Raw genomic sequence first — 16,449 nt, 5'->3', positions numbered from 1 at the left:
ATACCCAAATGGGGCACCTTTTAAGGAGTAAAACCCCATGCCCACAGGCTGTTGTCTCGTGGTACTTCAGCTCAAAGAATAAATGGAGAGCTCAATTGTTTCCTCAAACGAAAACTCGAACCAATGTGTCTTGGTCGTTTCATCAATTTTCAGTCATTTATTGCGGTGCACAGCCGAGCCACTAACTAATGGATGGCAGAAGAGTGATAGGCAACAAGGAAAAACAAATGGCAACCCTCGAAAAAAAGTGTCTAGACAGTTAAGTCAGCAAAGCCATCTCTAGACAATATGTGCAAATTAAAATGCATACACATGCACTCAGGCTTTCCAGCACTGTGTTTCCCTTTCAAAACAACCTGAATTAAACTGATACCCACTTAGTTTTATACTTACAAGACAACAAGCGAAATATCTGCACCTGACAGACCGGTGACATGTTATCACTACATGTGTTCATTAATGGACAAAGAACATATGAACAGTAATGAGGCAAAACCAATTTAAAAACAACTACATCAGCATCTGAACATCAATTCAGATGCTATTACCTGTGAAATATACAAATGGCTATGGGGTTTAGGAAATAGAAGGCTCCCATACATCTAATGCAGCAGTGTTACAGAAGTACAAATTCCCATCGCTATCCCTAAATGTGGTTCCCTCATTGTTTGTTATCGTCAGGTCACTTTGAGTCACCATAAATGAAAAATGCCAAAATGAGCTATTGAAATACTGCAGTGGCTTTCAAGTCAGAAATCATAATTTTCAGCTGGATGTCAAACAATGAGTGGCAGGAAAATGAAAGTGAAATCAATGTCTGCCTTGGGAAATTACCAATGTTCATCCATGTGTCAAGCCAATCCAATGTGTGTATGAGTGGGGTGAGGGGTTATTATGGAAAAAAAAAAAAAATTACCAGGCCACACACCAATAAACACAACTAGGGTGCAAGTGACCTAGACTGATGCCATCAGTGCAACAGCTGAGATATAGAGAAAAAGAGAGAGAGAGCACCAGTGCGAGGACTAGTAGGCAGTGGCCCTTTGTGGATCATGATCTATAAAATTTCTGCCGACACACAATAAAAGGACAACAGGGGTAATGTAGGATAAAAACACATGGGATGCACTTAGCTACGGAATGTAAAGATGGCAGTTGTTAATGTGCTGTCGACTTGCAATGGCTTTTCTCTATGAGTATGTTTAAAAAATTTAAGAGCCCAGTGGATGGAGAGTCGGTTTACCATACATTTAAGTATATTCCCTTGGTATCATGTAAAATATTAAAAATGCATTGTATTATAAAATCGTCGACATTCATCGCATTATAAACACGTGACTGTGTGTGTGGAGAAAGTAATATGAGATTGGGGATCAGTCCTGAATTTGTCCCATAGACAATCTTTCTCTGTTCTCTTACACTAATACAGAAGGGACATTTATACACATGAGCTTAAAATCCTACCATCTACAGGAACTGAATTGTAAATGAGCTTGTATCATAAAATTGCATTTGCTGGTGACAAAACAACAGGCACATGAGCATGTCAGCACACTACTGGGAACATAGAGTATTAAAACTGCAGCCTATCGACTTTTTTTTTTTAGTGTTAGGCTCAGCAAAAGTAAGCAAAAGTGCTAGCTCCCAAACAAACCGTGCCTGTTCCATGCTGTGCGGATGTGCCAGTAACTATTACATAGCAGCCATCGGATTCGAATGAAAAGTATGTAACACATGCATCAAAACGCAGCCAAACTCATGTCAGCCGGATGTCTACCCTCTACCAGTTTCCTTTCCTACTCCTTCTCAGAATAGGCCAACCATACCGGTTTTAATCCCCCAAAGCTATGTAGAAGTGCTAACATGCGAAAAGGATTAAAAGGCAAAAAATAGGCTGTGTGTGCGTGTGTGTTTCTCAGATATGCCTGCATTAGCAAGATTTCGTACAACAGCTAGGTGTGGAATAAAAGCACTCCCATGTAGCAGGCTCAGGGCATTTGGTCAGATTTGTTCAATTCATTGCATTTTCAGCGTTTCCAAGGTGTATGTTTTAATTTTAGATCAGTGCCACTGGTTAACAATGCTCGTCATAGAATTGTCCACACCTGCATGTGACTAACAGCATAACATTCATTGTCAAAGTTATTTCTATTTTTTATTCCTTTGACAGTGACACATTTCTAGGGTTGTACAGAGAGTGTGCCCCCCCCCCCCTCTCTCTTCACTGACACCGCTGTTTCCCTTCATGTGCGTTCACCCACACAAACACATGTTGCCATGCGTAGTGGTACTTTGGAGAACTCAATCGACATCCTACCCTCAGCTCTCCTTAGTGACTGTGTGGGAGGACTGGCTGTGATAGAATGGACTGCCGTGTTATTGACTTCAATTTAGAAAGTGCTGCCTGCTGCTCCCCCCCCCCTTTCTCCTTTCATAGCTGGGACCCTGCTGGCCCCCAGCCGCAGCCTACCTCCAGGGGATATCCCTGATCGCACTACTACAGGGGGAAAAATAAATAAATAAATATATAAAAAACACATTCAAACCAGGTCACAAGGTCTGGAGTTAACGGGTGGACAGTGTGTGTAGTTTTTGGGTTACTTTATCTTTAACCCATATTCCATTTTGTGCCTTTTCCTTCAATCCAAAATTAAACATTTTTCATATTGCTTCCTTCCTTTCTTGAGTGTTTCCCTTAACAACAATATCTAACTCCACTCAAGCATCCGTTTCAAACTTCAGCCCTTTCTCTCCTCTATTGTCTCTGACCTGCTTGGATGGACAGCTGCTGAAATGTTGTATTATTGGCGGTTGCAGGTACATCTGCACCCAACATTTGATGCTGTTCTGGCTGCGCTCATAGATTAGACACAGTTAGCTTGGCTCCTCAAATCCCCCCACATGGGGGAAAAAAAAAAAAAAATGGCAGAGACGGAGGATATTACACAGGAAAAATAACTGGCTGGGAGGTGCTGGTCACATTAGTGAACAGACACACAAAATGCATCTCCTTCACACTCACTCACTAAGACTCATTCTCTGCTGCTGCATGGTAAAATTGTGTATCACATGGAAACGATTGGCAGAAGCCTAACTTGACTAGTGTGTGCCAGTAGATTTCTTGTTATTATGCTCAAATTGGAGAGCAGGTTGTTCATTTGAACACAGATAAGGTAGACAACTATCAGGAATGAAATCCAAATTGGAAGCATATTAGAAAAAGGCTCCATTCACAACCTACCACCCGACTGCTAGGAAAGTCATTGGAAAGCAGTTTGAAATATTGTGAGGTGTCCTTACGCATATCTGGCACAAGGTAAAATACACAGGAATATAGATGAATAGGATTACAAACACACAAACATAGAACTGGGAGAAAAAAAGATTATTGGCGTGCACACATGCAACCTCTATCTGCCCACAGTGCTGGCATAATCTGGGTGTGGCCAGGTGGATTTTACGGAAATGAAAAGCTGTTTCATTCTTTTCTCCCATCCCTGGGTCTGTGCAGTAATAGGCATCAGTAAGGGACTAATCCTCCACTACATGAAGCTTGATGGAGATTCTGGGATTAACAGTTTCACAGAAATAACACTGCAAAGAGGGTAATTGTCACTATGATTTTAGGGAGAGGAGGATATTTTGAAAGAGGATGTTTGAAGGTTAGGGGTATCATAGTGGGAGAGGAAATTAAAGATTACCACTTGGAATATTACACAAGGTGGTGTTTGTGATGAGAGAGTCAATCTGATGGTGCTTTAAAGGTGGTCTACAGGTAAAAAAGGACTTTCCTAGTACTATCTAGGTAGATATGTGGTTTCAGATACAAATAAGTTTTTAATAGTAGTAAATATTTGATCCAAGTAGCTCTAGCAGCGGACTATTCATGCTTGTCTTTGTCATTTGTTAGTATGAGCAAACATACTTACAATTAAAAACAATTAAGTAAACAGAGATAAGTAAAAGTAACTCAAATGTCCCTCATGTAACAACTGTCACACTTGCTGCACAATAACATCCTGCTAGTTAAGAATTTTGTTTTGACCAAGCCAAGGACATAAAAACAAATGGAGGGCAGAGAGGGCAGATTCAAATGAAGACAGCATCTTTGCTCCCAAGACGCTAAAAAGTCTGGAAGATTTAGCTGCCCTCCTCTTGCCATGAATTACTATGTTTTTACCTTCACATTGCTCAGAGAAAGAGGCATCCATTTCCTACGGCCTGGCAGTTGGCAAGGCAACATTGTGATGAACGCACATACAGGGATGCTCCATGAATTCTAATGAGGCCAGCTGACCAATGACGTGGCCAGGGCAGGACTTAGGGGAGTATTAGCATATGGTGAGAAAAAACAGAAAAACACAACCACAAGTATACACAAGTGTATATGATAACATCACTATCACTTGTTGAAGAACACTTAATTAAAAACCCATTCTTAAATATAAATGGAGTTGTAATTGGTTTAAAAAAATCTTTAACAAGCTTAAAAATGGACGAGGTCAAAGTAAAAACAATAATATTCATATTTAGCCATCTTGGCTCATGTTGATTGGGTTAACAGTGCTAGCATAGCAGTATATTTCTTCTGCTTCCAGCTAACAGAGCTAGGGCTAATCCCTGCTCTGGCAGCCAGTATGAACACAGCTCAACATAATGAAGCCCATTAGTCTGGAGACAATGGCTGCTAGCGAAGCTCAAACACTGAATAACACAGGATGAGAGAAAAAAAGAAGAGTGAAAATGCTCATCTTTTACTGTGTTCCTTTAGTTGCAATGACCTGATATGGCCCTCATTTGAGAGCACACACTCTGTCACACACAAATGCATGCTGAATGGGCAAACACAATTAACTTGAGACTGGCCTGCAAATAGTAGACCAAGGTTTAGAGAAGGAGAGTGAGGGCAAGATGACAGAGGAAGGGAGGGAAAAGAACCAGGGTGACAGCACACTGAGAACAAAAGAAAAAAAAAAGAGTAAGAAAGAAAGGAGACAAAGAAAGTGGGCAGAAAGCATGACAGCGAAAGAAGAGGAACAAAAGAGTAAAGAGGGCAAGAAGAGGAAGGCGAAGAAAAGAAGGGGGGGACAAAGGGCAAGATGAAAGAGGGAGTGATTGAAAGAAAAAGATGTAAAACTAAAAGACTGGTTGACAGAAGAATTCATTAAAAAAAAGAGATAATTGAACCGTTTTAATGTTTTGCGTTGGAAAAAAAACTCAATTTAAAACCACTGCATAAAAGGAAAAGGTCATAAGTATTAAATGTAGGATAATCTGAAAATATTAGTCTTACAGTGTTAAGTGGAGGCTACATAAGGTCAGTGAAACCAGGCTAGTGAGACAGAGCAGGTATCGAGATGAAACACAAATAGTCGTTCAACCTGTCGGAAGCCACTAATATACCCTATTTTAATCTCTTGATACACTAACATATGATTGGTGTGCGTGTAACTGAGAGAGAGAGAGAGAGACTGTGAGAGAGAGAGAGAGAGTGAGTGTGTGATGAGAAAAATGATAAACAGAAAAATATCCCCACCAAGCAGTTTAAGCTTTTAGTGGGACACTGATAGCGGCGTGTCTGCATGTGTGAGTGTGTGTGTACACATAATCTCTTGCAGAATTAATTCCTGGAAATTGAAATGAAAATGGGAGAGGAAGTGTCTGTAGCAGGTCCTTTACCTCAAGGTCAGCATCATAGAGTTGTGTGTGTGTGTGTGTGTGTGTGTGTGTGTGTGTGTGTACATTTAAGTATGGTGGCCTCGAAAAATTGGTTTAGGATAACAGTGTGTCAGGGTGTCAGACACTGGTGAGCAATCGACCACTGGGACATTACTTAGAGGACAGACACACACACACACACACACACACACACACACAGATGCAAATAATTTGTAAAAGTTCACACAGCACAAGACAAGCCCAAAAATAGTGTGCCTCTTGTCTCCTTGAGAAAATATATCTGTCTCTCTGGCTTTCTCTCACACACTCACACAGAAAACCATATGTAGATTGCCGATGGGCCTGTATTGTGTAAATCCTTGATCCTGGCAATGGCAGAGGCAATGACATTATCATTAGATGTATCATTCGACATGTACATTCCTCTAATCCGATTGTCATTACTGCTGTACCATACTGCAGGCCATTCACCCAAATGGAACTACTGACACGCAAACAGACACAGGCTGCTGACCTACATGTGACTGGCCGCAGCCCAGATTTGCTCGCATTCACCCGCAGGGATTGGTTCTGTACTGTTTGAATAGACCCCTTGAACACACTGTCTGGCAAGCCACAACAAAGTAGGTCGTGTGGTACCCCTAAACTACACCCAGTGCCCTCCTGGTCTGGTACAGGGAGGCTCCAGAGAGCCTTAGGTGAGGCGGGGAGGGCACTGGTCAGGGGCATGGGACTGGTGTCACAGAGTGAAGGTCCCACATATCTGACAACTCATCAAGTTGTCACTGGTCAGCAAGTCCTGGAGGTAGGTCCTGACAACAGTCTTCTTGTCAAGAGTCTGTATGTTATACTGTGAACATATGAGGCCACAGTTTGACCTGCATGCCTGGCTACAATCCAACATGGCTATACTGGCATAACTTAAACTTTGAAAGACACCCCACATTAAACAGCTTAGATTTGATTTGAAATTCAAGTACACCCTTCCTCCAAAAATGCCAGTAGCTTGGAAAGGTTTTGCTGGTTAACCTCTATGACAATGTCAGGCATACCATGTGAGCTGCATACACACACACACACACATATATATGCTGGACCTTGAGAAAACCTTGTGGTGATCACAGTTTTAAGCCATGCTGGCCATTCCGGGTCAGGATCAAACTCTAACTCAAGGGGTTGACCAGTTTTGGTCAGTGGAGCATTGCTGAGTTTGGGAGGTCGTGACCCCGGCTCCATCAGTACTGAAAAAGCTGTCTTTCCACTGACAGACAAATATAGAGGGAGAATAGAGAAATACAGGAGAGTGAAAATAGACAGGATGAGGGCCAAGAGGAGAGAGCTACCCAGGCAGCATTGGTCATGTTTCAGGTCAATGGATGATTTTGGTTAGATAGTAGTCGGGGATGTACTGTGCTGGGGAGGTAAAATACAACCTCAGCTCATTCTGGGTCACTTGCTCATCAAATGGTGGCACACCACACCTACAGAAAAGCACACAGGCACCATCTGACACAGAAACAAAACTAGCCAGGCCAGTATGCACACTGTACTACATCTGATTTTTGTCATCAATAATCACACGTAGAACCACAAGCCTTTATTTGCAGTTGGCTTAACAGACAACAGATCAATGAAATGCTGATGTGGTTTTGGGAAGCACATTTGCTGCACATCCTGCATGTTGATCATAACCTGCTTCGGCATGTGTTGCTTCGCTTGCTCAGAGGAGGCAATGAAGAGGACACAGTTGTGCAGCATACCTTTGATATCACCCTACATATAGCCGCGGTCCCAGGGAATCCCTGTGGAAAGCAAAGGAAATAGCCTTTCTATCTTAACACAGGAAAATCCCACCTGTACTCCTGTGGCTGCCACCTCACTGTTACATGTGCTTCATTGAAGCCCATTCGTATTCAACTGCAGTGAAGTCAAGGAGAAAGTCTATGTGTGTGTGTGTGTGTATAATATAGGAGTTGGCTCTAGTCTATACTCCTGTGCCGGTGGGAATAACGTACTGCGCTACAGGCAGTGTGACCTTTTCTAGCTGGCGTGCTTTCTCTCCTCCCTCTCTCTTTCACACGGTGATTCTCAAGCTCAGACACAAATACACACACACACACACACACACATACACCTAGCAGCACTGTCAGAGCTAGCTTTACCTACCATCAATTACCCACACTGCTTCCTAGTTTAATGGACATGAGGCTTGTACAAATCATTGGTGATAGAGGGGTGATGGGACAGTAGGGTGCGTTTGTTTTGCCTCTTCTCCTGCAGCAGGAGGGTAAAGCATGTCTTGTTTTCTCCCGTTTGCCTTCTTTAACATGACCTTTATGGCTATGTGCTTCCTGGAGCGACAGTTTGTGCTCAAATTGAGGGTTAAGCCCTGCCTGTTTAGAGTGCTCTAACTACCTGCATAAGCATATGTGATGGGAGGGGAGATGGAGAATGGATAAAAATATTTAAGCCACAGAACATACATTTTGCTTTGCCATTTCCCTTTATCATCTACTATACTTGTATATTTTCAGTATTCAAATAAATACATTTGTTCACTTCATCTCATATTAAAACGTCCTCTGGCCATGATTTGGAAGAAAGCATGCGTTTATCTAACGTATGGTATTAAAGTAACCTTATCAAATTCATAAAATCTAAACTTTTATGTCTATTGTGCTGAGGAGAGACGCGCGGACTGTTTATATCATGCCATACGCTCTATCAACCTGAAAGATAAAACTTAAATAAGGAATAGGTGATATACACAGTAACAGAGCTACAAAAATGGATGCAAATGTGAGTTTGCTGGAATGACATTGTAAACAGAGATAGACAGTCAGAGATGAAGTATAGTGACACAGTGACGGACGAAGAGTGAGCAGAGAAGGGAAGACAGCGAGGAGGGGTGAGGGTGTAGTGGGTGGGGGGAGTTAATGCACAAAACACACTGCATCAAACCCAAGCACTGCTCCAAGCAGGATGCGTCAGCAGTCCATTCATGTTCCTCTATTTTCCACTAAAGGACAAAACAAGAAGAGTGAGAGAGTAAGGAGAAATAAAGTGAAAGAAAATCGAAAGATTAAAAAAAAGAAAAGAAAAAAGAGCAGACAAGGAAAGACAGAGGGCATCATGAGAGAGAGGGGAAGCGAGAGTGTGAGAGAAACAGTGTTCCATCTGTCTGCCTTTGCCACCACAGAAATGCTGGAAAGCTTTGCCAGACTCGTTGGAATGGCTGGATTATTGCTGGGCATAGAGGGGTTAAAATCTGGTTGCTGTGGGGATGCCACTGTCCATCTCAGCCTTTTGCTTGGACAGACTGTCTATTCCCCTAAGCCATACAAAGCCCCAGAAAGCCACAAAACAAGAGACTATGAGCATTAAAAAAGAGAGCAGAGGACAGCAGGAGCAAACTGGTTTTTGAAGAGGTAGATCTCTAAAAAGGTCTGAGTGCTTTGAGCTCACCCAACTACCTCAGGACACTGCAGAGAGAGCAGGAGGGAGGCAGAGAGAGAGAGAGAGAGAGAGAGAGAGAGAGAGAGAGAGTGAGTGAGAGAGCAAGTGAGAGAGAGATGGTGAGGGAGAGAGAGTCAGAGAGAGAGAGAGAGAGATCCAAGCCAGCGCACGCTCTCTCTTTTGCTGCTACAACGGATCCTTTCCACATCGACGCTACTGTTAACGTCACGCCTGTAAGCCGCGCGCTCACCCAGCGCTTGCCTTCGCTGTCTTGCTCCTCTCCCCAGTCGGACGCTGCATCAGCAAGGAGGTGCTGATCACCACGAGGAGAGGAGGAAAAAAAGAACTGAAAAAACAAGAAGATAAAAGAAACAAGCCGGAGAGAGGAAGGAGAAACTGCGCACCACCCCTCCTCCCTCTAACCCACCTCGATCAACCCAGCTACAACTCCCCCACTCCTCCCAGCACCCCCTTCCATCCCCCACCCCACTCCCCCTCAGAAGAAATTGACGGATTATTGGGAAGTGCACGGGAGGCAGGCTGCAGCTGCTGCTGTGTGTGCTCACTACTGCTGCTGTGTGCTTCGCAGGGATGGTGTGTGTGCGTTTGCAATTGCTGCTGTCGCCACCGCGGCTGCCGAGGCTGGAGTGTGTGGCTAGTTAAGAGGAGGAAGAAGATAATGTTTTGTGTTTGTGCCGCCTAGCCTTTTCAACCCCTGCCGAGCACTCCGGGAGGAAAAAAAAGACAAAAAGAATAAGAAAAATCAAGTGGACACGACGCCACATTGAGAAGGGGAGCAAAGGAGAGAGAGAGCGAGAGAGAGAGAGAGAGAGAGAGAGAGAGGGAAAAGGGCTGTCAGACTGATCAACCGACCAACTGATTGACCACTAAAAAGTGAACAGAGGAATACAAAGAGGAGGGGGTCTGCCCCCCCCCGAGCCCCCAGCTTGTCAATCTCCACTCCTAACCATCGCCAACAAAAGGCAAAGAACATTGGAAAGGACTGTGGAATTTTCATTCAACCTTCCCCAATCCCACCCCCGCCTATTTCCCTTTTTTTGTACCTTCTGCCTTGGCTTTTGGTGCACAAAAAATTGTGTGTGTGTTCGTGTGGTCGCCTGTGCTATGGAGACCTGGGTAAGGTGTCTAGCAGGGGGATCAACTGTCGGATTCCAAGGACAAGCAAGAGAAGAAGAGCCAACAGCAAGAAGCAAGCACGGGAGCATTGCTGCTTTGGGAGCCTGACTGGATTCCTATCTACAATCTTTTTTCTTTTCTTTTTTTCCTGATTAACAAGGAAAGGGAGAGAAAACACTCACAAAAGGGCCTTCGAACCTTTCTATTTGGATGTGTGGATTTACAACAGGGCTCATCTTGGTTAAGCTCTTTGGCATTGATACCTGTTTTGACAGAGCAAATATAAAAGGCTTTCTTTGCTGCTCTTTGGATATACATACATCTGATCTGAACCCCACAGCTCTTTCTGATTGCAAAAAGGAGGGAAGCTATATATCTCAGTTCAAGGACCTGTAATAATAACTTGAGGTAGGTGTCTAGTGTTTCAACCCCTCTTTGCTTCAATTTGTAACACCCTACCCTCCCTTCTGTCTTGTAATAAGGTTTTTGGTTGCTTGATTTATCATCATGTCCTTCTCATACACATATTTCAGAAAAGCCAGCCCTATTTACCCTCTTCTCTCTTTTTGCCCCTGATCACAGTTCATGGAAATAAAAGCATTGTTTAATTGAAGGATAGGTCAAGTCCACTTGCCCCTTTAGCAAGCATCCAAAGCCCATGTTTCCCCGTTGTCCTCTTCAGTTTCCTTAACCTCTTTACTCTGGTCCCCTTAACACTACAACTAGCCAACCAGCTACTTTCCCTGTCCCCAAAGCCCTCAAACACCCCCATCCTCCCCCCCAGATGATGCTGAATTATGAACGTGCCACATCATGAGTCTCCTGGGGCGGGTAGCTGTGCATCGTGCCAGGAAAGCCGCCCTGCTCTGTGTAGTCTTCCTGATGGCGCGAGCGTGGAGCAGCGCCTCCCTGGCCTTGGCAGGGGCGGCGGTATCTCAAGGACCCCAGGGCTGTCCACCGCAGTGTTCCTGCAGTAATCAGCAGGGGAAGGTGGTGTGCACCCGACGTGGCCTCACTCGTGTGCCCCCCGGCATTCCTGCCAACACGCGACACCTCAATCTAATGGAAAACGCCATCGAGGCGGTGCAGGCTGACTCCTTCCGCCACCTGCACCACCTTGAGGTGCTCCAGCTTGGGCGAAATGCCATACGGCAGATTGAGGTGGGCGCGTTTAATGGACTAACCAGCCTCAACACACTGGAGCTGTTTGACAACCGGTTGACAGTGGTGCCCAGTGGGGCCTTTGAGTACCTGTCTAAATTAAGAGAACTGTGGCTGAGGAACAACCCCATTGAGAGTATTCCCTCCTACGCCTTCAACAGGGTGCCCTCCCTCATGCGACTGGACTTGGGAGAGTTAAGGAAACTGGAGTACATCTCAGAAGGAGCTTTTGAGGGCCTACAGAACCTCAAGTACCTCAATCTGGGCATGTGCAACATAAGGGGTGATATGCCAAACTTGAGTCCTCTCAAGGGCCTGGAAGAGCTGGAGATATCTGAAAATCATTTCCCAGAGATTAAGCCAAGCTCCTTCAAAGGCCTGCGCTCTCTGAAAAAGCTATGGGTGATGAACTCACAGATCACAGTGATAGAGCGCAATGCCTTTGACGACCTATCTTCACTGGTGGAGCTTAATCTTGCCCATAATAATCTGAGCGCTGTGCCACATGATCTGTTCTCCCCGCTCAGGTACCTGGTGGAGCTCCATCTCCACCATAACCCTTGGAACTGTGGCTGTGAGGCTGTATGGTTAGCACGCTGGCTAAGAGAGTATATCCCTACCAACTCTACTTGCTGTGGGCGCTGTCACTCACCTGCCAGCATGAGAGGTCGACAGCTTGTTGAGGTGGACCGAGGTGAGGGAGCTGCAACCCAGTGTTCTGCCCCATTCATAGCTGATGCACCAAGGGACTTGAACATCTCAGCAGGACGAGTGGCTGAACTTCGCTGCCGCACAGCCCCAATGTCTTCAGTACGCTGGCTCCTACCCAATGGGACTATCCTGACACATGCCACAAGTCATCTGAGAATATCAGTCCTCAATGATGGTACCCTTAATTTCTCAAATGTCCTGGCAGCAGACACTGGCACCTATACCTGCATGGTGTCCAATGCAGCCGGGAACTCTAATGCCTCGGCCTACCTCAATGTGAGTGCACCTGAGCTTAATACATCCAACTTGAGTTACTTTACCACGGTGACTGTGGAGGTCTTGGGGCCAACCACAGAGATGCCAAAACCTAAAACGACCACAACCACAGCTGCTGCTGCAGGGGCTGGAGTAGCTGGAGGAGGAGGGGTAGGCCAGGGGACAACAACCACAACTGCCTCTCCCTCTGTCTTTCAGCCAGTCTTCATCTCCACACCAACTGTGTTGCTGCAAAGCACTGACAGCCCACCAGGTGCAGCCAAGCCATCTGTGGTGCCAGCAGTCAAAGGTGCCACTGGCAAGCCCGGCAAGTCTGGCCCAAGTCTGGATGAAATGATGAAAACTACCAAGATAATAATAGGTTGCTTTGTGGCAGTTACAATGCTGGCTGCTGTCATGCTCGTCGCCTTCTACAAACTGAGAAAGCGCCACCAGCAGAGGAGCACAGTGGCAGCTGCCCGTACTGTGGAGATTATCCAGGTGGATGAGGAGGACCTTCCACCACCCGCGTCTGCAGCTCAAGAGGCGGCTCTTTCATTGCCTGAAATCCGGGACCATAACAGCATACACAAACTGGACTTTATCAGCCACAAGACTGACTACAGCTTTCACAAACCCAAGGCCGAATACAAACCCCAGCCTGATTTCACCCTTCACAAGCCGAAGGCTGAGTATACCACATATAAGCCAAATATGGACTTCAGTAGCCACAAATCCATGCCAGACTACAGCACTCACAAATCTACACCAGATTTTAGCCTTCATAGACCAAAGCCTGACTTCAGCCCATTTAGACAGGACTTTAACACTCACAAACCTAAACCGGAATACAGCCCATTCAAACCGGACTTTGGCACCCACCCAAAAACTAGAACGGACTACAGCCCTTTCAAACCAGATTACAGCACTCAGCCCAGACAGAAAACTGACTTCAGCCCATTCAAACGGGATTACAGTACCCAGCCAAAACCTAAACATGACTACAGCCCATTAAAGTCAGACTACAACACACAGCATAAACCTAAGGCTGAATACAGTCCATTCAAACCCGACTTTGGCACTCACCCGAGACCTAAACCTGATTACAGCCCTTATAAGCCTGACTATAGCACTCAGCCTAAACCCAAAATGGACTACAGTGCCCAGAGATCTAAACCTGACAGTACCTACAAACCCAAGGACCCTTACGCCACCCATAAAACTACAACTGATTACATCGCCTTCAAGACCGACTTCAGCCCTCACAAAGCGGATTACAGCGCCTTTAAGTCTGATTTTAGTCCCCACACTCAGAGACCTAAACTTGATTACAGTCCGCACAAAGTGGACTACAGCCCCCATAAAGTGGACTACAGCACTCTTAAGCCCAAATATAACACCTATAAACCAACTGGCCATGGGGCTAAATGGACAGACAACAATGTTGGGAACTCTCTGCCTCGAACCTTGCCCAGCACCATCACAGCAATGGCTGAGCCCTTTGTCATAAAAACTCACACCAAGGAGAAGGTACAGGAAACTCAGATTTAAAAAGGCCCCAAAAAAGGCTCCCACTCCTTTCCCTAGGTTCCTTGCTCCTGCCCACCCCAGTCCCTCACTCCCTCTGTCCTTTCCTCCTAAAATCATGCAATAGAATGCACAACAAAAAAAGGACAGGAACTACTTTTTGTACAGAGTGCAAACTTAAAAAGACTGATGATTTCTTGTTGTACATGCTTATAAATAAATATATATATGGACAAATTGAAACTACCATGGGCTGGTGATAGAGAAACATATATTAAAAAGAAATTGAAACTATTTTCTAACTTGTAACTTCTATTTAAAACAATGAGTTGTTTAAGATGCTGTCTTGACTTTGACAAATGAGGGTAGACTTGTTTTAAAAAGGGGCATTCTGTGTGATTTTTACACCGTGCTACAGAGAATGCAGTGATAAGAAAAATATTTATACAGAGAAGACTTTCTTTAACAAAACCGAAAAAAGGTCAGTGTCGATCTTTACAGGTTTATCTTGTAAAAGCACCAAGAATTTGTACTGTGCCAAATGTTATAAATGCAATAAAAAGGATTTTTGGAAGAAAAAAAAAGGAAGTATTAGAGAGAGATGTTTTTTTTCCCTTTCTTCTCCTGGCGTATACTGTAACGATCAGCCAAATGCTTTAGACACTGCAGTAAGACGCTGCAGCTATACTTTAACCCTGCATGTGCTGAATGACTCAGGCAGAATGATTCACAGTGCAGAGGTGGATGGTGCTCTCTCAACATCTCCAATTATTATGTTCTTTACATGTACGGGAAGAGTTTGTTCAGCTCATCATCAGTGAGTGTCATGGTGCTTCATCAAGGTGTGGTTGGTCAAAAGCATGTTTTTAATATAAATTATTTAGTTCAACAAATGCATTAAGATGTTAAAAACTGAAGGAATGGTGTGTCCACAACCTAGTAAAGATATGCAATGATGTAAGATTCAATGCTAATTGAAATCGTCATCACAGACTGCTTTTCACTGATGTGAACGTAGCTCTTTTTCTACATTACAGGCTGAAATCATATTGTATCTAATGGGTGAAAAAGGTGATAAATTAATGTGAAATATTGTTTGGTGTTTAGACTATCTTGCACTTTGCCAAAATATAGATCCTCATTTCACTTTTCATTGCACTACCAGCTGTTGTGCCATCATCAATCAGTATGGGGGCTTTTTATGGTGACAAATGCATTCAGGTCTTGCTGTTAACTGTACATTTTTCATCTTCGACAATATCACCCCTCTCAATCATAATACAGCCTCACTGTTCTCTGCTTAACAAGGAAAGATAACATACAATGTACACAGTGGTTAGTGTATGCGTTAGATAGGCGGCCCAGTTTGATTTTAGAAACCACAGTTAAAGAGCTTGACGACCAAGTGGTGGTGTTTTTTTCTACCGTTACTCTTTTCAACTGTCTCTTCTCTTATTTAATCACAAAACTAGGGACAGTGTCTCAAACACTGGTTTATTTAGATGAAAAACGCAAAAAAAGGCAGAATAAACTACCATGGGAGTACACAGAAGTAAAGAGCAGATTATATGACTGAGGAAGCAATGAGTGGGTGACAGATGACAAAGAGAATACTACAAAAGAACTCCATGGCAGTGACTGAATGCTGCATGGACTATAATTGTAACAGCAAATATAGATATTCCCTTCTCATGAACCCCTATAAAGCTGCACAATTCTGAAATAAAAGTAATCTAAAAACAAAGTAACTAATTTCTAGGGAAGCATGACTTCATCAGATATACGGTTGCAGGCCTGTGCAGGCTGGCAAAGCTTTGGCCTAGTAGTGTAGTTGACAACACCACTGACGTAACCAGTAGCAAGGGTGGAGAATGGAAAGCCGGTTAGGGAGTTTGTCTCTCCGACACTAGCATTTTGATCTAAGTGACAAATGTAAAAAGAGGAGAGAGGTTGATATGGTGCATCAAAAGAGTGTAGAGTTTAGCTGAGAGCTTGTGACGTGTTTAACCTACAGTAGAAGCTATCAGAAGAGCAGAGTGACGTGTGTTTGTGAGGGTGACAGTCCAGCTCAGATAAAGTAGGAGGTGGTAAAGGGAGAGGGAGTAAGAGATGGAAATTTAAGAGGACCACTGAAAAAGGAGAGCAGGAGCATTATTTAAGTATTTTTGTTGTTGTTGTTGTTTTTAACATTTTCTTATTTTAGTGCACATCAAGTAAGACACCATTTGTTGTAAATGCACAATTCAAATGTCTTCTAACATTGTACTACATTATGAGGTTGGCATGATCCTAATGAAGTGAGATTACTTTTGGAGTGTGAACAGGGATGGAACAGTCGTGCTTCAAAACGCAGGCAGAAAAAAAATCTGCCAGAAAATCAGAGAAAAATAATTTTACTACATAAAAAAGGGAAGAGCAACATTTTCTTCCTTCCCTTGTGGAGGCCGGACACTGGACTCTATTTGGAAATGGAAGGATGTCTGGCATTTAAGATAGTGAAGAACACAGAGACAGATAAGAAAA

At 44.0% G+C, this 16,449-nt stretch overlaps 2 protein-coding genes across 2 annotated transcripts in view; one reads left to right on the top strand and one right to left on the bottom strand.

Annotated features, from left to right (window-relative positions):
- The window catches only part of snd1 (staphylococcal nuclease and tudor domain containing 1), a 180,119-nt gene that overhangs the window by 85,078 nt on the left and 78,592 nt on the right, over positions 1-16,449 (bottom strand). The window lies entirely within an intron of this gene.
- lrrc4.1 (leucine rich repeat containing 4.1) lies at positions 10,922-13,950 on the top strand. Its single transcript, XM_053314117.1, has one exon. It carries the CDS (start codon positions 11,086-11,088, stop codon positions 13,948-13,950), a length of 2,865 nt encoding a protein of 954 aa, XP_053170092.1. The 5' UTR covers positions 10,922-11,085.

This window comes from Scomber japonicus, chromosome 23, assembly GCF_027409825.1.
Source record: "Scomber japonicus isolate fScoJap1 chromosome 23, fScoJap1.pri, whole genome shotgun sequence".
In the NCBI taxonomy this organism is placed as follows: Eukaryota; Metazoa; Chordata; class Actinopteri; order Scombriformes; family Scombridae; genus Scomber; species Scomber japonicus.
The sequence above is the reverse complement of the archived record's forward strand: the minus strand, read 5'-3'. Positions and strand labels throughout refer to the sequence as shown.

Excerpts from the sequence above, each read along its gene's own strand:
- lrrc4.1 (XM_053314117.1), top strand. The coding sequence starts at position 11,086 with ATGAGTCTCCTGGGGCGGGTAGCTGTGCATCGTGCCAGGAAAGCCGCC.